The sequence below is a fragment of the Halichoerus grypus genome, chromosome 5 (assembly GCF_964656455.1).
Source record: "Halichoerus grypus chromosome 5, mHalGry1.hap1.1, whole genome shotgun sequence".
NCBI classification, from domain to species: Eukaryota; Metazoa; Chordata; class Mammalia; order Carnivora; family Phocidae; genus Halichoerus; species Halichoerus grypus.
Window position 1 is genome coordinate 162,176,724 of NC_135716.1, and position 22,660 is coordinate 162,199,383.

General features: G+C 45.6%; 1 protein-coding gene across 2 annotated transcripts in view; it reads left to right on the forward strand.

Moving 5' to 3' along the window:
• Positions 1-22,660, forward strand: part of CSMD2 (CUB and Sushi multiple domains 2) — a 584,478-nt gene that overhangs the window by 335,590 nt on the left and 226,228 nt on the right. For both annotated transcript variants that reach the window (XM_036065279.2, XM_036065276.2), the window contains one exon: positions 2,481-2,663. In XM_036065279.2, coding sequence (XP_035921172.2) covers positions 2,481-2,663 — 183 coding nt within the window. The remainder of the gene's footprint in view (positions 1-2,480; positions 2,664-22,660) is intronic.

Here is a 22,660-nt window from a genome sequence, read left to right on the forward strand (position 1 = left end):
ACCAGCTTTACTGAGATATAATTGACATCTAACATTGTATAAGGTTAAGGTGTACAAAGAGTGATGATTTTGCACATGGATGTATTGCAAAATGATTACCACAGTCAGGTTAGTTAACACGTTTATCACATCACCTCACAGTTTGTGTGTGTGTGTGTGTGTGTGTGTGTGTGTGTGTGTGTGTTGAGAACTTTTAAGATCTACTCTCTTAGCAACTTTCAAAGATACAATACAGTATTGTGAACTAGAGTGACCATGCCGTGTCATCACCCCCAGAACCTATTCCTCTTATAACTGAAACTTTGTACCTTTTGACCCCCTTCATCAGTCTCCCCCACCCCACCCCACTCTGTTTTTATGAGTTTGTTTTTTTAGATTCCACATATAAGTGAGATCATCCAGTATTTGTCTTTCTCTGTCTTATTTCACTTGGCATAATGCCCTCAAGGTTCCTCCGTGTTGCAAATATCAGGATTTCCTTCTTTTTCTTTTTTATGGCTGAATAATAGTCGTGTGTATATGTGTGTGTGTGTGCACACACGCGTGCACGCATATACATTTTCTTTACCCATTCATTGATGGGTAGTTAGATGTTTCCATGTCTTGGCTGTTGTAAATAATGCCACAATGAATCCCACTTGTTCCTTTCACCTGCTGGCTCTTGCACAGCCTTCAGGCCTCAGTGTAGATGTCACCTCCTCCAAGAAGCCTTCCCTGATGCCAGGGCTGGGACTGGGCTGAGATGAGAGAGGCATGTGCCTTGGGCATAAATTGTAGGCAGGAGCTGCCTAATAATTGAGGAGCTGCTCAATAATTAAGTTAAATAAAGTTAAATAATTTAATGTGGTATTTTTTAAATGAAGATTAATGCAAAATATCCATGATAAAAAATATCAACATTTTAAATAACAAGAGGCTCTGAGGGCCAGGATGAGGGTGAGGCCACAGAAGTAAGTCACACAAGTGCTGGGTCAGATCTGGTTTTTTTTAAGTTCTGATATTATTCTTCTGTGTAGGTTTGATTTATACGCATTAGTTTTGATTTTCTAAAAAATATTGCATTAAGGTATTATTTGTCTTGATTGCCCTAAAATTTTGTGCTAAAGTTTAATGCATGCCTTACTCCCCACAGCCTCACCTTCCAAATTTGAGTTAGATGCTCCTTCTGGATGCCTACACACACACACACACACACACACACACACACACACACACACACACACACAGCCAGAGAATGCCTTGTTCTGCCAGCTCTCAGCAGAGAGCTGGAGGCCCTGGTTTTCAGGGTAACACAAATGTGACAATCAAGAGCGTGTCCATATAAGGCAGTGCATGGGGCTAGCCTGAGCAGCCCACAGAAACCCACCAGTTGTGGTTAGAAAGTTTTTGCAGCATGATCCCTGTTAGGGTCACACATGGCTACTTCGGGGACTGTGCATTCTGAAGGCTTATTATGGCATCTACAGCAAAGGCAAGGTCCCTTTGGCCTGACAAGCCTGGGAAGGTGTCCAACAAACTTCCCCGATTACTCCAGCTGCCTCCCTTCCAAGTCACAGGACCCTACTGTCCTCCCTTCACCATCTGCCACTAAATCCATTACTCCCTGTCTTTCCCGCAGGAGGCCTTCCTCCCCGGGAACAGCTCCTCCTCCTCTTCTCCTTCCTCCCTTCTGCCCCCCCCCCCCGCCCTTCCCCTCCCCTTCATCTCTCACAGCACCAAGCACAGGGCTGCTGGAAGTGGGGTGACTCCAGAGGAAACTCCAGGGACTTGGCCAGGACAGCCTCCTTTCCTGAAGCCTCCAGGGCCTAATTGCCTCCCCCGTGAGGCTGCCAGCCCATCATGCCCCCCCAGCGTCCGGGCCCCCAAGCTGTCTCAGGGAACCCACTCCATGTGTGACTCACACGGTTGAATCAAATGAACTTTAAAAGCACACTCAGTGAGCCACTTGTTTCATTTTACCTGCACCATCTCAAATTGAATTTTAAAAAAAACCTTTATGAAAGTGCTTCCATGTCAGAAGGCAGCGAATATTGATTCTCACTTAATCTCTGGTTTGGGGAATGGCAGGCAGCCTCATTTCATGCTTGTCTTTGCCGCTCAGGAATGGACTGAGCTGAAGGTCTCTCTGGTCGTCTGAATGCAGAGGCAAGTTCAGGACGCTCCCCACTGAGATCCGTTAGCTCCTGGGACAGGTATCTCACAGAGGTTGGAGACCCACCTTCACTGAGTGAAAATATCCAAGCCCCTCAAAGGCGCTGTGTGGACCCAGAGTCTCAGGCATATTATTGGCTGGAAGGCCTCTTGATCCTGGGATGGGGTTTTGAAGGGACACGGCAGGATTTCTCATGAAAGGTCCTACCTGTGTCACTCTGGGCACTGAGTCGAGGCGGAGAGACAGCAGAGCGTGTAATGTGGACCTCCCGCTCCAAGAGAGGTAGGAAGTCACCTTTTGTCTCTTTTCTCTTCTTCCTGTCTTTCAGAGATCGAGCAGGGTAGCTGTGGTGATCCCGGCATCCCTGCCTACGGCCGGAGGGAAGGCTCCCGGTTCCGTCATGGTGACACACTCAAGTTTGAGTGCCAGCCCGCCTTTGAGCTGGTGGGGCAGAAGGCAATCACGTGCCAAAAGAATAACCAGTGGTCGGCTAAGAAGCCAGGCTGTGTGTGTAAGTGAGCGGGGAGGAGGCCTCTTCGGGGTCTCCACCAAGAGGCAGGGGGCCCCGTTGGCTAGCTAATCCAGGGCCCCATCCTTGGGAACCTCGCAGGTCCTAACAACAGCTTCCCTCGTTGGTTTCTTCTGTTCCTCCCAATGTTGCTGGTCGGGTCCTCGTTTCTGGCAGTAACATGGACTGTGGCACTGGGAATGATTGCTCTTGACATTTGGGGGCCTTCTTCAATGCCATCTTGCCCTCCCCAGTAATCCTTGAGAGCAAGGTAAAGGCCACTGGGGCCTGGTCCATCAGGCTCTCACCCAGACATTTGCTCCTCGCCCTTGTTGTCACCAGCGATACCATACAATCAAGCCAGGGTGGAAGGGATGGGCCGGTTTGTAAGATCGTAGACTCTGTACCAGCCTCTGGGTACGGTGGGAAATCATGGTCTTGCCAGGGTATGAGGAGTTTCCTCAAATTGCTTCTTCTCGGATTGGAGTTGGGGAGGGATGGGGGATCAAATTGTCTTTGGATTATTGATCCTTTGGCGTGCCCATCCAATGGCAATAACAAGGAAGCCCTTCTTCCTTCCTCTGGGATGGGATGACTGTAATTTCTGGCGAAAATAGTACTTTAAGTCCTGGGCCCAGTGAGATTGGCAAGTATGAGGGGCTGTGTGCAGCAAAGGGAGGAGCCCACTTGGTCTCTATTGAGAAGTCGAAGGTTCCAGCCTCTCTGAGCTACCACTTCTTCTTCCCCCAACCTTCGCCACCCCACCTTCTCCATCTCTTTCCATCTGCTTCTCGCAGGGGAGGGCAGAAGCCTGACCCTCTGATCATTTCTCCCACCACAGTGGGCTTCTCGGGGTCTCTAGGTGCTACAGACTAGAGTGGCCCCCTGGGGCAGAGGGGGAAAATAGCCTGGGGGTTACCAGGGAACATCAGTGAGGACTGAGACTTTGGCGTATCAGTTGGTGAGTTGGGTCATACATTTTCAAACCAAAAAATCACTTTGTTTTGACAAAGCATTTGTGATGACTTGTGAGTTTATGCAAAGATTCTTGCAGAGGTTTAAAGAACAAATTGCTCTTAGATATACATCAAAGTGCTCTTAGATATACACCCTTGTTGCAAAAAAATAAAATTGCACAAAATCTGCCCATCTCTGCGGCCAGATGTGGTTAGAATATCGTGCCCAACAGTGTTAGCCTCGTAGCACCCTGGGAGCCAAGGGTACTGGGGCCAGGAGAGGCAGGGGAGACTGGCACAGAACAGCCCAGGGCAAGCAGGAACAAAGGCCCGAGGTGGTGAGTGGAGCCGGGCTCTGCTCTGCAAGTTGGAGGCAGGGCCTCAGAAGACAAAGGTATAGACTGTGGGAGTCCCAGGTGTTGTGGGGGCTTTATCTTGGAAATCCATTAGATAAAACAAGGCAGGGAGAACTGGAAGAGGGTCAGGCCTCTGGGGCAGAGAGCCAGTGGGAATGAAGTGGGTGGCCGAGCCAGCTGGCTTCTTAGGACAAGATAAAGTTTCCTGCATCACAAACTGAGAGATGCAGGTAGCAGAATATTACCTGAGGGCTGTCACTCGAATCCTCCAAGAATTTACTTGACCCTTTGGCCCTGAGGAAGGGTTTTAGGAAATCTTTCTAGAACCTTCCATAAGAACAGAGGGCCATGAAGTGCTGCTCAGCAGGCTCTTCGTTTCCAGGAGCGAGGCTGGCAGCCTCCAGTGAGCTGGGCACTGCTTACGAACAGCTGAGAAGAAACAAAGACAGAGCTGTTCTGGCAAGTATGGAGCAGTGCACTCTGGCTTAAAGTAAGGAAGAGGAGCCTGAAGCTTATTGATGGGAACTGTGAAGCAGGCACTCTGGGGGGCCAGCACAGCATTGCATCTTCTGGATGATTCTGGGATGTAGGGGGCTGGCATCCCCAAGGCGCTCCCATTGCTCAGGTTTTTTTTCTGGTCATCTGGGTATAACCAAACACAGCTTGAGTCTCAGGGATGCTGGCTTTAGTGAAGGAGGCCAGAGAGAGCCAGCTAGCCCCATGCCTTTGCACCACACAGCAAGGTCACGTTCCTATTCCACGAAGTCAAAGGAGCGCCATCTGTCAGCTCCCTACTGAGTACCCAGCCCCTAAGCTGACACTTCCATTGGTCCCAGGCTTTGCCCTCAGGGAGTTCACAGTCTAACTGGGGGTGAGAGATGGTACTCAGATGCCCTGGTACACGGAGATAGCTTTGGATTCAAACTCTGGAGACTTGTTTCTCAGTCCTGGCTCTGCATCATGATGGCAGCCGGGGCATCCTCTTGCTGGATTTTGGTTTACTGATCTATCCAGTAGGGTAGCACTCCATTCTCTCTCCCCAAATCCTAAGCATCTATGATCATATTCATAGAACAAGATAACTATGGCATGAACAGTCCTCACTGCCCACACTGAATGCTTGGGAACAACTACTTAAAGTGGGTCATTGACAGAGCAGGTCATATACTTTGCTTGAGGGATATGTTAAACTGGGGTTCTGACCCTGACCCCAGATCAGATGTATCATAGGGGGTGGTCACTAGGAAAGGGCCAACGTCTATAAGCATCCATAAAAATATAAAAGAATACAGTCTCTGTATTTTATAGAGATAAATGTGCATACAAAAGCACCTGTAGCAAGAGTCAGCATAAACGCCTTAAATTTTCCCACACATTAGTCACAATGAATATTAGTACACTATTTAGCAGACAAACTATTCTTTCCTTCTTAGGATTTCATAGGAGATCGGAAAAAATATTTTAATGGTTCAAATTTTTACGAACAATGGTCCAAAGAAGTGCAAAACGGTGCATTGTTCTTCTCTTGAAACATCTTCTTCAAAACAGCTCTTTACTTGGAAATTGCCCTGCCGAGACTACACAAATACACACTTTCCTTCATGTTCCCAAACATTTTCTGCAGCAGGCTGACTTCAAAATCATTTCGTTGGCTTTTGCGACGCCCTCACAGTAGTAAACGCTCAATAGATGGCCTTTTTTCATCTAGGTTTTAAAGAAGATGGTGTTTCTCACAGTGAAAAGCATTTTGAAAGATGGAGCTAGTTTCTTCCCTCTCACTGTCTTCCTCCTTGGTCAGTTCACATCTCCAGGGATCGCTGCTCAAAATCAGTTGGAAGTAGTACTACTTTCCATCCATCCGACAATATTTACTGAGGGTCCAAGCACTGCATATTGGATTCAGAGCTGTTCGATCTCTGCCTGGGAAACATGTTCAACCTGGTGTCCTGGTGGGCACGCTCTGGCCAGGCTGCGCATTTTCTTTCCTTTCCCAGAGCTCCGCCCATTTCACCCTGTTCCTTGCAAAAGAAGAGAGAGCCCTTCCCATACTACCGCGTCTGGCTAGTCCTCCACCACAAGAGCTCCAACAGGAAGGAAGAGACAACCCTGATGGCAGGCGGTACTCGGATACTTGATGCTTTGTTGACAGGCTAGTGGAATGTTTCACACTTCATAAGGAAGCCAGGAAACCAATTATCAGTCCATTAGCAGCCACTTTCCCAAGAAGTTTCAAAACAGGCTTCACCAGAGATATGCCAAGGCTTCACAAGCGCAGGCTTTCTTTTGCCATTTTGTAAACTGTCTCGGGAGAAGGTGTGAACCCTAATTGCCAAGCTCCTAATGTATACGGGCCGTATGTGTGAAATGTGAAGGCAGGGCCCCCTAGCATGGATACAGTGTAAGCTGGGAATTAGCAGCCAAACCTTGAGAGACCAGGGAAGGGAGAAGTGGGTCTTTGGGTGCCCCAAGAAAATGTCACAGAGGATACAGGACTTAAGCTGGGCCTAGAAGAGTTGACAGGTAAAGGAGGGTGTTCCATATAGGAATGCTGCAGAAAATGGTCCTCTCCTAGTACCCTTGTCCTTTACGTCCGAGTTCCTCCCCTAAACTCCCCCACCCTGCCCTTCACTGGACGCACACACACATACACACATACCTGCAAAGGAGTGAATGGGGTCATAGGGTCATCGGGATTCTCAGCCTCAGCACTACTGACCTTTTGGACCAGATAATTAGGTGGGGTGGAGGAGGGGCAGTCCTGTGCATTGTTTGAGCCACATCCCTGTCCTGTACTCACTAGAGGCCAGTGGCACACACACCCCTCTTACTGCCAGTTTGATGACCAAAATGTCTCCCTATTGGACATTGCCCAATGTCCCCAGAGAGAAAAACCACCTGAGATTGTGACCCACCAGACTAGGGTACTCTAGACTTACCAAATTCTAAAGATGAAGAAATCTGTGTTTTTGCATTTTAAGTGAGGCTCTGATGAAAACAAAGTTCAAGGAGACAAGGTGACTAGCTCAGAGGTTATAGAACCACTAAGGGTTGGGCTGGAATTTGAAGTGTTCATTGACAGAGAGGTTCCTACTCCAAACCCTGTACTCTCTCCACTGCGCTAGATTTCCAGAATCCAAGGGCTCATCTGCAGCAGGAAGGACAAGGAAGCCTTAGGACAAAAATACTAGCCCAGAGTACAGGCATACTGTTGGCTGAGTTCCCCCCATGAAGTATCAGAGATGGCCAAGCATTAAACAGATTCAGGAAGGCTGGACCCATGACCCTGTTGGAACTGTATGAATGCTGTATACCAATGTGCAATATACCGGCGCCCGAGCATACCCCTAATCTTTACTTTTTCTCATTCCTTCCACCCATCCATTTATCCATTAATCTTTGATTTATTGAGCACCTACTGTATACAGACTCAGCTGCATAAGAGGGTACGGCTGTTCCTTGTTCCTGGTCAAACTGTAACCTGGAGGGCCTCTGGGGATGATCTTGCTCATCTGGGGATGGGGTTGAAGGGGAAATCTCTTCGTGCCTAGCCTTATATAATGTGTTAGAACTCTTTCAGAAGTATCTGGAGCTCAAAGGTCAAAACTCAGCACAGGCTCTTGGTATATTCTAGTGTTTTAAAAGTTTAAATAAATCTAAAGGTTTAAACAAATAAAATACTCTTAATTTCACTTCTTTAAACCAAAACCAATTTCAACCTTGACCATTCTTTTTTGACTCTTACCCATGTGCACACATATTTCGTGTGGTTTTAATCAAAGTGAAAATATCAACTCACATTCTGTGTTTCACAGTTCATGTTATGTTGCATATCTTACCGTGTTGCTGCATGCCTTTCATACTTTCTGTTCTTAGTATTTATGGAATATTCTGTTTAGTGGATGAAGCCATGACTTAGTCAAGCAGTCATGTTCAATTATCTTACATAAGGCTGTGATGAACATCCTCATGCACGTGGCTTGTTCCTTTCTTCTCTTGAACTGTAATTCCTTTGGATAGATTTCCAGGAATGAGGTTACCAGGCCAGAGTATGAACATTCTTATGACTTTCGATGTTTGCTCTTATATTGCTCCCCAAAAACGTTGTGCTGGTTCATAATGCCAATAACAAAAGCTATATGATTAAGAATATGATTCATATGCTATGCGGCCTTCCTACCCAGAAACATGGCATATCTCTCTTTCATGTTCCTCTTTTACTTTTCTAGATGTAACAACTTTGTGGTTTTCTTCATATAGATCATATAACATATTGCTTACCTTTATCTGCATTGCCAAACCCCAAATATTTGCGTGCCCTTTTATAAAATTGCTAATTTAATAAGTATACGTTGAATACCCCACCAGCAAACCCTTGTCGACTTCTGCAAGGTGCCAAATGTTATGATGAGTGCTGTGAACCCAGAGATGAATTGGACACAGCCCTTGACCTCAAAGATCTCGCTCTGATGTGGAGAGAGACATAATTATGTAAATTAAAGGGGGCTCTTGTGGTTCAAAATTTAGTTTTTCAACTAAAAAGCATTGGTGATACGGACGTGTTTAGGATCCACCCCATGAAGTGTCATTCTTTTATTTAACAAATATTTGCAGAATGCCTGTGATGGGGCGGTTATCATGGTGGGTGCTAACAGGGGAGCAACAGACCTCCCCTTCTCAAGGAACAGCTGGGGCCCCCTTCCTCTGCTACCCAGTCCTCTACCCAGCCTTCCTGTAGAGGACAGAGTTGTGCTCCTGTTGGAATGGGGACATCCAAGGGACAGCACTGGGTCCTGAGAGAAGCCATGGGGTTTGGGCCTCTGCAACAGGGTGGGTGTTCAGTGGATTTATTGGTGCAAACCTGTGCACACATGCATGCATTGCCCATCCGGGTCCTTGGTTCGCAGTGGTTCCTACAGGGGTTGGCTGCTGTATATGAGTGGAAGAGGAGAGGTTGGGGTCCATGGGGAGCAGGGTCTGGAGAGAGATTCCTGGGTACTCCTGGGCCAGAGGCATGTCCCTGGTGGGCCAAGGGGTATGAAAGTGGTGTCGGGATTTCCAGCACAGGATCTGAGACAGAGACTCCAGTCCTGGCTTTTCTCTAGCCAGCCAAGGTCCACTGCTGTCTAGAGGGGACAGGAGCACTTGCCATTTGTGATCCCCATGGGGCAACTGCCTGCACTGAGGTGTGGCTACAAGAGTGTTGTGTTGGTATTTTCCTTTACAATTTGAAGGCGCTCTTTCTCCATTGTGGTGAGAAACTCTTTGCGGTATTTGGTATACATAGTTTCCCAATCTCTTGTTTTCCTTCTTTTTTTTTTTTCTATTTTGCATCATATACTTGTTTTATGTAGACAAACCTTCAATATTTGTGATTTCTTTTCAATGCTGACAGAGTTATCATTCCACCACGGATCTGAGAAGCAGTTTGTTCTATTTTTGGTTATTTGTCGGTAATCTGATTTTTTTAAAAATATAATTTGTTAATCCATCTGGAGTTTATTTAGATAAATGTAGAATGTATGGTCCAAACTATTAAGCAGTTTTCCAACACAATGTATTAAGCAATTCATTTCCCTTTTGATTTGAGGGAAATGAATTGTTTTATCATATACTGAATCCTCACATGCAGTTAAGTCTATTTCTTGAGACACCACTTTGTTCTGCTGCTCTATTTCTATCTTAGCACTGGCATTGAATAATTTTAATTGTTGTTTTATAATATGTTCTAATATCTGGCAGAGCTGGAAACTACTCCTTCCTCCCTTAATTATTTTCTCTTTCAGAAATGTTCATTGTTATTCTCATCTGTTTGTTGTTCAAGATTAATTTTAGAATCATTTTGTCAGAGTAAAAAAAAAAACCCTATTGGGATTTTGTATGTGCGCTCCTATTAAACCGTAAATTAACTTGAGGAAAATAGGCATTTTTATAATACACAGCCTTCCCATCCAGAAGCATGGCATGTCACTCTTTTTGTTCATCTACTTTCATTTTTCTAAATATAACAGCTTTGTGGTTTTCTACATATAGGTCACATACATTGCTTGCAACCTTTATTTTTAAATAGGCAGGTACTTTTTTCATTCCCCTCCCACCTCGACCTCAATGCCCCATGCACAGGTGAAGCCTGTCCCTTTTGCCTCTTCTCTATAGCTGAACCCTGACTTTCCCTGTAAATATATACTCCCAGATTTTTCAGGACAAGAACAATTTCAAACATCTTTTCCTTTGGCCCAGAAAATATGATTGCAATAGCTAGACTCTTTGGAAATTGCCTTTTTCAAATGTTTGGAGCCAAAATTGGGATCAACTGAGGTTTGAAAGCATCAGCCTCAGTGTGGGGCATAATATTCCCAGGCACTGATTGTGATAAGGGGCTAGGGGCTGTAACAAGGGCTGTGTGAGTATTCTCTGCTGACGTCATGTTCTGCTCAGTTCTCTAGGCTTCCTTAAGGGCTTCACTAGACCACAAGTGGCCCCAGGAGAGAAGCAGGGAACCTGGGGATTGCTTTGGTCCAAATTTGTATTTCAGGCCAATTCCTAGAAATTGAAAACTAGCATGTGAGGTTCCGGGGCCCCCTTCCTCTGCTACCCAGTCCTCAAGAACCCAGACATTGAAGACCTAGTGCTATGCAGAAGGTTTTTTTGGGGGGGAGGGGGTATTGGTACCTGCTCTGTACAAGGGCCTCCAGTAATCCAGAGGAGTCTTTTCCTTGAACAACATCCTGGTAGTGGTGGGAGGCAGGGAGGATCTCTGTCTGCCCCTGCACTGGGGAAGGGACATTGCAGTCAGGGCGGGGAAGCATTCCAGAACCACTGCGCAGCCTGGGGAGGGTAAGCCAGGGCTGAGGAAGGCTGGGGCTGGGAGAACTGACCCTGGACAAAGGGTTGGCTCATGAAGGTGGCTGCCAGCATTTCCTATCAGAACGTCTTAGTACTTGTAGAGTCAACATTTGTCCTACCAGACCAATATGGGTCATACACCACTTGTTACCTTTACTCCTAAATAGGCAGATATTAGTGGAAGAAGGCAGCTTCTGGGTTGAATCAAGTCTTCACCGAGGAGAAGAAAGTCTACCCCTGCAGGGTAGCCCTGTCCCAGCCAGAGCCTGCGGTACTAGAAAGGGCCTTCCTTACAGTGGGGCCTAGAGAAGAAACCAAGAACCAGAGCAGAAGCTCAGTCCCTAGGCGGGGGCACACATGTGGGACAGGGATGACAGAGAGGAGGGTCCTAAAACTCCTGGATGTATGGGTGTGCTGGACTCCTCACGAGCCCACCAGATGCTGACTCTGGAGCCATGCTCAGACCTCACCCCATGGTTTGAGGGCATGGGCCTTCCTGTGACCATGAGGCATGTCTGGGCCTGGGCTCAGGATCTGGCTGTAAGAACTGAGCCCACGGAATGAAGGTCATCAGCAGATCTGAGCAGGGTCCAATCAAGCAAAGATGAAGGGATGGGCTTTGCAAAGGAGGCTGCCAGCATGTTCAAAGAAGTAGAGTCAACACCCCCTAACAGGCCAGTGTGGGTCACAAACATCACTTATTATCAAATAGGCAAGTATTTTATGGGGAAAGGAGGTGTCCTTCGTGGCCCTGCCCAGTCTCAAGTGGGCCCAAATGTAGCTAATCATTAGAATCCCTCAAAGGCTTTTTACTTTTTTTTTATTATTATTACTATGTTATGTTAATCACCATACATCTTTAGTTTTTGATATAGTGTTCCATGATTCATTGTTTGCGTATAACACCCAGTGCTCCATGCAGAACGAACCCATCCCCCCACCCCCTCCCCTCTAGAACCCTCAGTTTGTTTCTCAGAGTCCATAATGTCTCATGGTTCATCTCCCCCTCCGATTTCCCCCCTTCATTCTTCCCCTCCTGCTATCTTCTTCTTTTTTTTTAACATATAATGTATTATTTGTTTCAGAGGTACAGGTCTGTGATTCAACAGTTTTACACAATTCACAGCGCTCACCATAGCACATACACTCCGCAGTGTCTATCACCCAGCCACCCCATCCCTCCCACCCCCACCACTCTAGCACCCCTCAGTTTGTTTCCTGAGATTAAGAATTCCTCATATCAGTGATACATGTCATTCTCTGATTGACTTATTTCACTCAGTATAATACCCTCCAGTTCCATCCACATCATTTCAAATGGCAAGATTTCATTCCTTTTGATGGCTGCATAATATTCCATTGTATGTATATACCACTTCTTCTTTATCCATTCATCTGTCGATGGACATCTTGGCTCTTTCCACAGTTTGGTTATTGTGGACATTGCTACTATAAACATTGGGGTGCATGTACCCCTTTGGATCCCTACATTTGTATCTTTGGGGTAAATACCCAGTAGTGCAATTGCTGGGTCATATGGTAGCTCTATTTTCAACTTTTTAAGGAGCCTCCATACTGTTTTCCAGAGTGGCTACACCAGCTTTCATTCCCACCAACAGTGTAGGAGGGTTCCCCCTCAAAGGCTTTTTAAAATACAGAACCTTCATCCCCAGAAATTCTGATTCAGCAGGTCTGGGATGGGTCCCAGGTACTGTGGTTCTAAAATCTTCCTAGGAGATCTAGATGGTAGGTCAGCTCTGTGAGCCACTAATATGTAACTCCTACTGTATGCCAGTTGTTTGCAGGGGAGTTTCGCATCCTTGCTGAGGGGTTTGGCCCCCCAACAAGATGGTAGCCTCTTGGAGGCATGGGGCTATGACATATGTGGCCATATGTTGTTGTTATGAGTCTCACCAGCATGAGGCTGCCATAACTCATGATGCCAATCATCATGATGGCAGTAACCTCCTGGCATCCAAGAAATGTAGACCTCCACGTTGATATCCCCTGGGGATGCAAAGTCCAGTCCTCTGACCATTACAACTTGATGCTCTTGTGTCCTGCCTCTCGTTTCATTTGAACACAGCAAAATGTGAATGGGAGCTGCATGCCGGGCATTGTGCTCAGCACTGGGAGAGTAAGGGGGATGATTCTAGCATGGCTCTTGCTCTCTAAGAGCTCATAGTCTAGTGAATGTGATAAGCACATACTTATATTATAAAGCAGTCTTCAAATTATTACAATAATAGAGGTGGCCACAAAGTGCCCCCAGAATGTAAAGGAAAAAAAATTTATCCCAATTGAAAGATTCTCAGGAGACTTCTTGGAGGATCATTGCACAGGCAAAATTTCAGCCCAGTCTAACTCAGGAATCTGCCCAGAACCAAACTGTGAACACAACTGAGCATAGGGCTCAGTCCAAATGCTATATCCCTACAACTAAGGGTCCTAGTCCAAGGTATCTTGGGACCATACCTACCTGGGTGAAACAAGGCTGGAAAAACTGACCAAGCTTTAGGGGTCTAATCCTGGACTGTGGCCTCTGCTTATAGTGGGGATGGCATATATCTGCCATTCTCACTTCAGTTTTCACTTGTGGGATCAGAGCTAACAGGTTCTTCTCTCTGTAAAATTTCCGAAGTGATGTGTATGCTAAGTATGTTCTCACTGCAGACCATGCTTTCTCCACTGTGCTCTGCCATGTTTGACTAAGAGAACTATGGAGGAAACACAGAGTTTCACCAAGAGGATCTGTTTTCACAGCTATTGGCTCAAGAGCTGGGGCTTGAAGCTCTACTGGTACCCCTCCTCCATTCTGTGAGCCTCTGGGCAAGTTTGTCATCTCACTTAGTCATAATTACATTGCAATCAGCCCTGGCTGTCTTGGGTGTCACTGGGCTCTGGTTCCTGGAGAAGGTACCACTCACCTTTTCTGGAGCTTGGCTTCCTAGGAGAGTCTTAGACTACCCCTCTTGGGTTTATAGGCCCTTCCTCCAGTCCTTTTGTACAAAGGCAGTATTCTGGCAATCTCAGGGAAGATGGGCCAAGAACAGGACTGCTGCCATAGGCTGATTAACTCCCATCTTGCTCTGGAATTAGGTGAGACTCTCCCATAGTCCTAAAGGTAGCTCTCTCAGGCCAGCTGTAAACTCCCCTGGATCCTTGTGGATTCCTATGGAGGGAAATCTAAACATACTGCCTTATGATCGTGGTAAGCAGCCACTAAGTGTTCTTTTCCAGTCTTCAATGGGAGGTAGTCTGAGGTATGACTGGGCTTTGGGTGGCCAGGACCATGGCTGGTTCCAGACTCCCTGGGTGGAGATGCTTTGCTGAATAGCCTTAGAAAAGATGGTGAGACTCTCTGACGGGGCTTAGATGAAGAGGACAGGCCCTGCGGGCCCCAAAGTACAGTCCCAAGAGCACCTTCTGAGCTGTTGAAGATGTAGTCTACACCCTTTTGTGAACTCCCCTTCCCCATTAGGGAAGGCTTGAGCTCTTGGGCTGTATCACACGAACATAACTTTTTCCCCAGATAATACCTGTGTTTGGCTGACCAGGATAATAATCTGCTGGAGCTCATCCCCTCAGTTGCCTGAGATCTGCTCCTGTGGCAAAGAAAGAACCCTAAGTATCATTCAGGGATCCCAGGGTTTGGGCATGGGCAGCTGAGAGACCTCACAACAGTGAGATGCACCTTTGCTTGGCACTCAAGGAAGACTGGGTCATTGAGGCACCCACTCTTCACCCCTCATGGCACAGCTTATCAGAATCCCAGACAAAACTCAAGACTAACAGAATATATAATACTCAGATATAGACCTCTTCAGCATCAGGTACCCCCTTATATAGCTGATAGACTATGTCTCCTTTTATAAGTTGGTCTTCCCACAGAAGGTAGCACCAAGCATAGTTAGTAACCAAGCCCTCAATCATTCCTGCAAATGAGTTTTGTCAGAATCTTCTGGATTTGGAGTTACCCACTCACTCATTGAGGAGAAGAGGGACCAAGGACCAGAGAGCAAACTTGCTTGGTTGAGCAATGGGCTATGGGAAGAGGTGGGGAGATAGCTCTCCTGCTGCCTCAGTGGGCTGGCTGAGACTCAGAGATAGGCTGACCAGGAGCATGTGTGGAGACAACCATCAGCAGCAGAAGTGGGAAATGCCTCATTTCAAATTCAACAAAAAATTGATTTTATACCTCCCATGTGCCCAGGTATGGTGCTGCACTCATCGCCTTCAGAAGCACAATCACAATGAATCTTCACAGCAAATGCATGATTTAGAAGTTATTAGTCCCATTTTTATACATGTGGAAACAAAGTCAGTGAAGAAGTACCCTCCCTCCCCCCCCAAAAAAAGGTATATAACTAGTAAGTCAAAGATAACAGGCAAACCCAAATTTTTAAGGCTTCACATTTGTTCCAATTTGGGGGTACTGGCTTGGCTTCACTATGCATATTTTTCAAAGAATTTATGGTCTATTTTCAAGGTAAAAGCTGAGCCCCGAAAGTATAGACTCAGCCTCTTCCCACGAGTGCAGAGCAGGGACTTTCCTCATGCTTTGTTCCATAAGGTTCTAGACCTATCTTAGCAGCTGGTGACAGGAGTCCTCAGCCAGAAGCTAAGGAATACATCAGACCCCAGTTCAGAGCCTGGCTTTGAATAGGTCTAAAGGCTAAGGTAAGCACCAGGAATGGTTTGGGTGGGCATTATTCCAGAGGTGTGGCAAAAAGCAATCATGGCTGCAGGTGGGTAATTGCAGGAGCTGAACAGGAGTGGCATTGTCTGTTTAGGCCAAGAACTTAGCCAACCTCTAAAGAGGTACAGGGAACAGGGTCTCGTTGTGGGAGGCAAGAACTTAGGAATTGTCAGAACCCCACCAGTGAGCTTCAGTTTAAAATTCCAGCTCCAGAAGGGGACTGGATTGTGAATGGGGAGCTTGAGACAGAAACCACCTCCTCAATATAAAGGATACTCTTGCAGAAGGAAAATAAAAGTACCATGAGTGAGGTGACCATACATTTAGATTTGTTTGGGACAATTCCAGTTTATATCTTGTGTCCTAAAGTAATTATTAGTATTCTCAAAAGTGTCCCAATTTGGGCAATGTATTATGTGGCTACCCTAACCGTGACCCAACAGACTTTATGCCAAGAAAGGGATTAGTCCTCAGCTGAATGTTTTGGATGCTGAGGGAGATCTATGAGCCAAAGGTCTATGAAGCATGATGTGACTGACCCCTTCTTACCTCTCTCCTCATCCCATGCCGCTTGCCCCCTCACTTACTCTGCCCAGACTCACTGGCCTTCTTTCAGATCCTCAGAGTCTCTAAACTCCTTCCTACCCCAGTACCTTTGCGCTTTGCAGTTCACCGTGTTGGAGTGTTCATCAGGTGGCTGGGTCCTTCTCATTACCTGTTAGCTGCCACCTCCCCAGAGAAGCCTTCTCTAACCACCTTATCCAAAAGGCAGTCCTTCACTTTCTGAGTTCTTCATATCCCTTTTCATAGTGTATTAATCAACTTCTGCTGTGGCATCAACAGTCCAAAATCTCAGTGGACTGCAACAACAGACATTTATTTCTCACTCATATCAATGAGGGCTATAGGTCAGTTACAGCTCTGTGGGGCTTGGCTGGGCTCTACATAGCCTCTCATTCTGAGATCCAGGCTGAAGGACCAGTCTGTACATAGAGCATTCTGTTCTCATGGCAGAAGGCAGAAGCTCAAGAAGATAAGGCAAAGCCATAGCAGGCACTGAGTGAGATGAACCTGGTGTACAGACTCCATGATCGCAGCCAGGAAGGATAAATGAAAGGTGGGAGGGACCCACACCACTCAAGAGATATGATGCTTAACAGAGTTTTCCAGGTGGACAGGAGGAGAGAATATTCTAGAAAGGAAAAAAGGCCTGGGCAAGACATGGAGTTAGCCTTGCACATTTGTAGGGCTGTGAGTCGTCTAATACAGCTGGGATGGAGGATGCAGTGGGGGAGTGGGAAGGCCTTAGGGCTTTGAGGGTCTTTTGTGCCCTTGTGAGGAGTTTGGGTTTTATCCTCTGTGCAATTGGGAGTATTTAAAGAGGTCCAGGAAAGGATGTAACATCATGAAAATTTGTGATTTATGAAATTCACTCTAGAGGATGGATTCAGAGGGAGTGAGTTTTGAAGCCAGGAAACCAGGTAGACTACTGCAGCAAGAAGAGGGCCTTAACTTAACAGGGGAGTGATGGGGATGTGACAAGTACAAGAGATATTGAAGAGATAGAATCAACCGAAGTTAGTTACTGATTGGATACGGGAATGAGGGAGAAGGAGTTGATGTATTTTGCTTAGGTAACTGGGTGTTGTCATTCATGGAGATAAGGAATGAGGGAGGCTTAGGAAAACAGATAAAGAGTTCAATTTTGGACATGCATTTGAGATGCCGGTGGGATCCCCAGTAGAGATGTACATCACATAGTTCCCTCCCCGGTCTGCCGTGTGCAGGAGGGCCCGGGCTGCTGGAATTTACTTGGGAGACAGAGGCATAAAGCAGGAGTGGCTGGGTAGTGAGAAGAGAAAAGCCCATCACTGAGTGATGACAGGGCTGAAACATTTGCTGACACCAGGAAACATTCCAGACCCTAGTATCCAGGAGAACCAGGTTTGGGAAAGAAGACTTCGGAGTTCAATATTGGACATATTTAGTTTAATCCGCTGTGACAAAATCCAAACTCCTTCTCATGGTCTGAAAGCCCTTTGCCATCCTCTTCATATCATCTCCCATTCCTAGCCGCTCTGGGGTTCGCCTTGCCTCTGCCACAGTGCTCCCCTTTCTGTCCCTCACCTGCACCAAGCTCATCCCCTCGTCTGTGGCGGTCTTCCCTTGTGATGGCTGGCTCCTTGTTCACACAGGCCATCTCTGACCTCCTCATTGTAAGTAAGCCACCCCCACTATGTTCACTTTTTTCCTTCGCCTAGGCTTAGGTTCTATTACAATATCGACCTCACGAGAGCTGAGGGCTTGCTCTTCTTTGGTTGCCAACCTATATCCCTCTTACCCGGAGCAGTGTTTGGCACACAGCAGGTGCTCCGGTGATCCGTGGGCGAGGTGGAGACGTTGCAAGACCAGGATATACAGGTCTGGGGCTCTGAAGAGTGGTCTGCCCAGGGGGCATACATTGAGGAGTCATGTGTGGGGTGGGGTGCCCTAGAGAGGATGTGAGTTAGCAGAAGATGACCCTAAAATCGATCCCTTCATGTTCCACAATGTGAATGTCAGGTAGAGAAGGAAAGCTTGCAGATGATTGCAAAGGGACACCAGAGCCAGAGGTGGGAAAAGTGAGTGGGTGTGATGGAGGACAGAATGGACATGGTTCAGGAATTAGGGGAAGATCAGCTCAGTTGAAGGCCCTGCTCATCTAACTCAGGACACCAGCACCCCAGTCTTGCTTGCCTGGGAGGTGAGGATTGGACCAAATGAAAAAAAAAAAAGAAAAAGGAAAGAAAAAAGGAACACAAAGCCATGAGCACCATTCATGGCCTGTGGATTGAATTACATCCAGTATGAATGTAAGACAACATACCGTGTGCTCGGGAAACACGTGGCCAGCGTTGCCCATTGATCCCAATGCTCCCTTTGGAATGTGGGAGTTTCTGTAAGACATCCTCAGTATTCTCAAGAGAACCCCACCTTAACCTAATCTCCTTTAGGATAAGGATGAGCCCTGCCGGGGGGGAGCAGTTTCACCCCTCCTGCATGTGACTTTGAGAACCTCTCACCACTTGCACAGCCCCAGTGAAGTTCAATGAGAACTTTCGCCAGACTCCAGCACCAGAGATGATTATTAAGATAACACGAACATATGCTGAGCTTCTGAGCAGGAGGCCAAAGACATTCAAGGGTGGGTTTGTGAAGCCTGAAGAGCTGCCTCAGTTTACTGGTCCGGAGATCCACAATGAAGCAAGAACGACCTGATTGGGCCTCTCCTGCTTGAGTGAGCACTGCTGGAGAAAATCGCCCAACCAGGCAAATTGGCACAGCTCGGTAGAGCCTGCTGCGGCGCTGAACAATCCATCTGTGCTTCTCAAGTCAGCCTGTTGTTCTCTTCTCCGTGGAAGCTGTCCACTCGCTGCTCCCCTCAAACCCATGAGCAGCCTCTGCCCCCACCTGGCACTGGAGAGTGACCTTGCCTCCCACCCAGCAGGCCTGGCAACAGTCGTCAACTTGCAAATACCAAAGACACCCAGCCTGCAGATTATACTCCTTCCCATCCTTCTCTGCTTTATAATGGAGATGTTCACTCCTCTCTCCCATCAAAAAGCAGTCCCCCTGTAGATTATACATCCCTTTTAGGCTTTAAATCAGGGACCTACGAACACCGTCGAACTCGCAGTAAGAAATGCAATGCGGTACACACGCGCTTGCACTAATTGAAGTGTACGATTTACAAACAGTCCTTACCTTCACTACTTACAGTGTGCTCAGAAAATTTCCATTCTCTTCCTTTCCTCCTTTTTTCTCTTTTTTTCTCTTAGCATCCACCTCAATACCCACCACATCACTTTCACGACCAGTGATTAATGGACTGTTCTTGCTATAGAGTCTCCCTCACCTCCCACCTTCTCAGGAACCTTATGCCTTATGTGCAATCCATCCTCCCTGTTCTGTGTCTCTGGCCTCTCCCCATCGCCAAGTCCTGCCCATCACCATTTAAATTTACCCCGGGTCTCTAAAACTTAGAAGGAAAGCTCTTTCTTCACACCCCCCATCACCCTGCCTGTTCTCTAATGCTCCTTTTTACACCCAGACTTCCTTGACAGGATGTCCTCCCTGCTGCATCCTTTTCTCAGCTACCGCTCCCTTGTCACCTGCCCATTCTGACCTCTGTATCCCCCACACCCGGAGACTGCTCTCACCAAAGTTGCCGATGAGCTCCTGTCACTAAAACCCGAAGGGTGGCATTCTGCCCTCCTCAGATGCTCCGCTGTATTTCAGAACAGATAGTCCTTCCTTCTAGCAACCACTCTCCTGTTTTTCCTCCTCCCTCGGCTGCTTAGCCTCCATCTGCCCTTCCAGCTTCTTTCCATTCTCTTGCAAAGTTCCATGCTGTTTGTTTTTCCTTTGCCAACTTGAGAGCTCTGTCATTTGACGTTTCTGTTTTCCAATAATATTGTACATTTCCCGCATCTCTGTTGACCAGCTTTACTCTTCTGTTAGTGACGTCTTAATTTCCTTGACCCATATTCCTATTTTGAGTGTTTATCTTTTTTATTGAATTGTCGTTCCGTATATGGTAAACATAGTAAATATTTAACTGGAATAACCTGCAAATATTTCCTCTCCATTTGCTCCTCAGTGTTAAGATTTTGTTTATGGTGATTTTTTTAAAATCCAAAAGTTTCTCATGTCTGTAGGTAAAAATCATTTCCCACATGATTTCCAACTTTGGTGTAATGCTGAGAAAGTCCATCTCCACTTCTGAGATTATACGAATATTCCTTATATTCCTTATATTTTTTTTTCTAGTAGTTCTGTGGTACATTGAGTGAGGTATGAATCTAATTTTTCCACAGCTGGTTAGCCATTTGTCCCAGCATCCTTTATTGATCCATCCACCTTTGCCCTGCCAATGTGAAAAGCCCCCCTCGTCATGTACTAAATTTTTAGATGTCTGTATCTGTTTCTAAACTTTTCTTTTTTGGCTCCATTTCTCTCTCATTTGAAGCTAATACAATACAGATTTTACTATTGCAGCTTGAGTATATGTTTTAATATCTGAGTGGGCAAGGCCTCCTTACACTGGGAGAAAGCAGGTGTCATGGCTGAGAGCTTGGGCTCTGGAACCAGCTCGACTGGGTTCATATCCCAGCCCATCACCCCCGTGCAGTGTGACTGGGGGCAGGTTACCTGAACACCTGGACTCAGCTTCTGCATCTGTAAAGTGTGGATAATAGCATCCACCTCAGAGGGTTGTTGTAAGGGACTGCTGACTGGCACCTTATCTCTTTAAGGACACATTGGCTCTTTTCACCTGTTTATTACAACAGATGGATCTTAAAATTGTTTTAAGTTTCAGAAAGAAAAAAATTGGTGTGTGCTGTGCCTGGAGTTATGTTCAATGTATACAACGATTTGAGGATAATTGCATTTTAATAATATGAACTCGTCACCCAGAAAAATAGTGCATCTCTCATTTTGAAATTTTCTTTTCTGCCTATCAGTAAAGTTTTGTTGTTTTCATTATATAGGCTGTGTTTGTTCATTGTTGTAGGGCTGAATTTGATTTGCTAACACTTTGCATATGGGATTTCTTTTTACACTGTGGGTATGTTGGTGTGTGAGTAGGTGGGTATGAATATGTGTATCATATATACTGTTTTATGGGAGTAGTTGTATCAAAATTAATTTAAATAGCATGGCTATTATGGTGTGTTTAAAGTTTTAAAGCTCTAGCCACAAAACCACCTACTCCTTAAGTACATTCCAGTTTTCTTGTGTTTTTCTCTTCACACAAGTTTGGTAATTCAGAATTTCCTAGGAAATTCTGTTTTGTCAAGATTTCAAATTTATTAGTATGTTACGCATACTATTCTTTTATAATTGACTTGTCTTCTTAGTTTTACTATCCTATATGTATATGTACCTTCTCTCTATTTCTTGAGTAGACCAGTGAGAAGTTTCTTATTTATGGGGCTTTTCTGTTATTTTTTTTCTATTTTTATCTTTTCTAAGTTTATTCTCCGTTCTCTCTTTGATCTTGTTCAGTTATTCTCTCCATAACTTCTGAGTTTAAACATTCATTTAACTTATTTTTCTACAATTTAATAATGAATAAGGCTATGAATTTCCTGTGAAATACAGCTTTGACCTGATACCATCATCATTCTTATAACTAGTCTGTATTGACAGATTTCATTTCCTTTTTGAACTCAAGAACTTATTTAAGAAAGGGTTCCGTGAATTTTCAAGTGATTTAGGGATTCTCCTGTATTCTTTTAGTATGGATTTCTAGTTCATTTGCACTGTGAACAGAGAATATGGCCCCATAGTTTTTGCTTCATGGAGAGCTTTATGGAGATTTCCTTGTAGCATAAGATAAAGTCCATTTCTGTAATATTCCATGGGTGCTTGTAAAGAGGATGATTGTCCTTGTTTGAAGGCCACACAGTTTCATATAACACATACACACTCATAGTATTTTACAGATCTGCTTTATCTTTACTTATTTTTGATTTCAGATTAGTATATTTTTCTCCAACTCTTATACTTTTTAAAAATAGTTTATTTGATCGGTGTCAGTGCTTTGGGCTATAAAGTATCATAACTGTCATATCTTCATTTTGGAATCTGTGCATCATCCATTGTTTAAATATCATCTTTGGATTTTGTTTTGCTTTGTCAACACCCCCCCCCCCCGCCGTAATTGAATTATCATTTTGAAAGCAGTGAAGCCAGCAATAACAATACCAAAAGAAAAGATAGTAAAAGGGGGTTTTTCAACAAGCCCCTTGTGTTTTCTACTCAAGGTTGTATCAAATAATGATCTGATATTACACACAGTAATTATGCATACACCTGCTAATGAGTTTTCCACCTTTATCAGTTTTCAAAAGTCTGAGCGATGGCAGAGCCCTCTGATTTAAAGGTTTATCCAAGGTTGAGATCCATAAGCATAACTACTTCCAAAGGGGGTAGGCACCTTATCTCCCTCTTTTAACCTGGGTGATTGATAATGATGAGATCCAATCACAGCACTTGATGTTTTCCTCATTTTGGACACTGAGAAGTAAACTGTGCTCTCTAACAGAAACATTCCAAAGTAGCATGCAAACATAATTTTCCAGAGCGAGAAAGATTAGACCT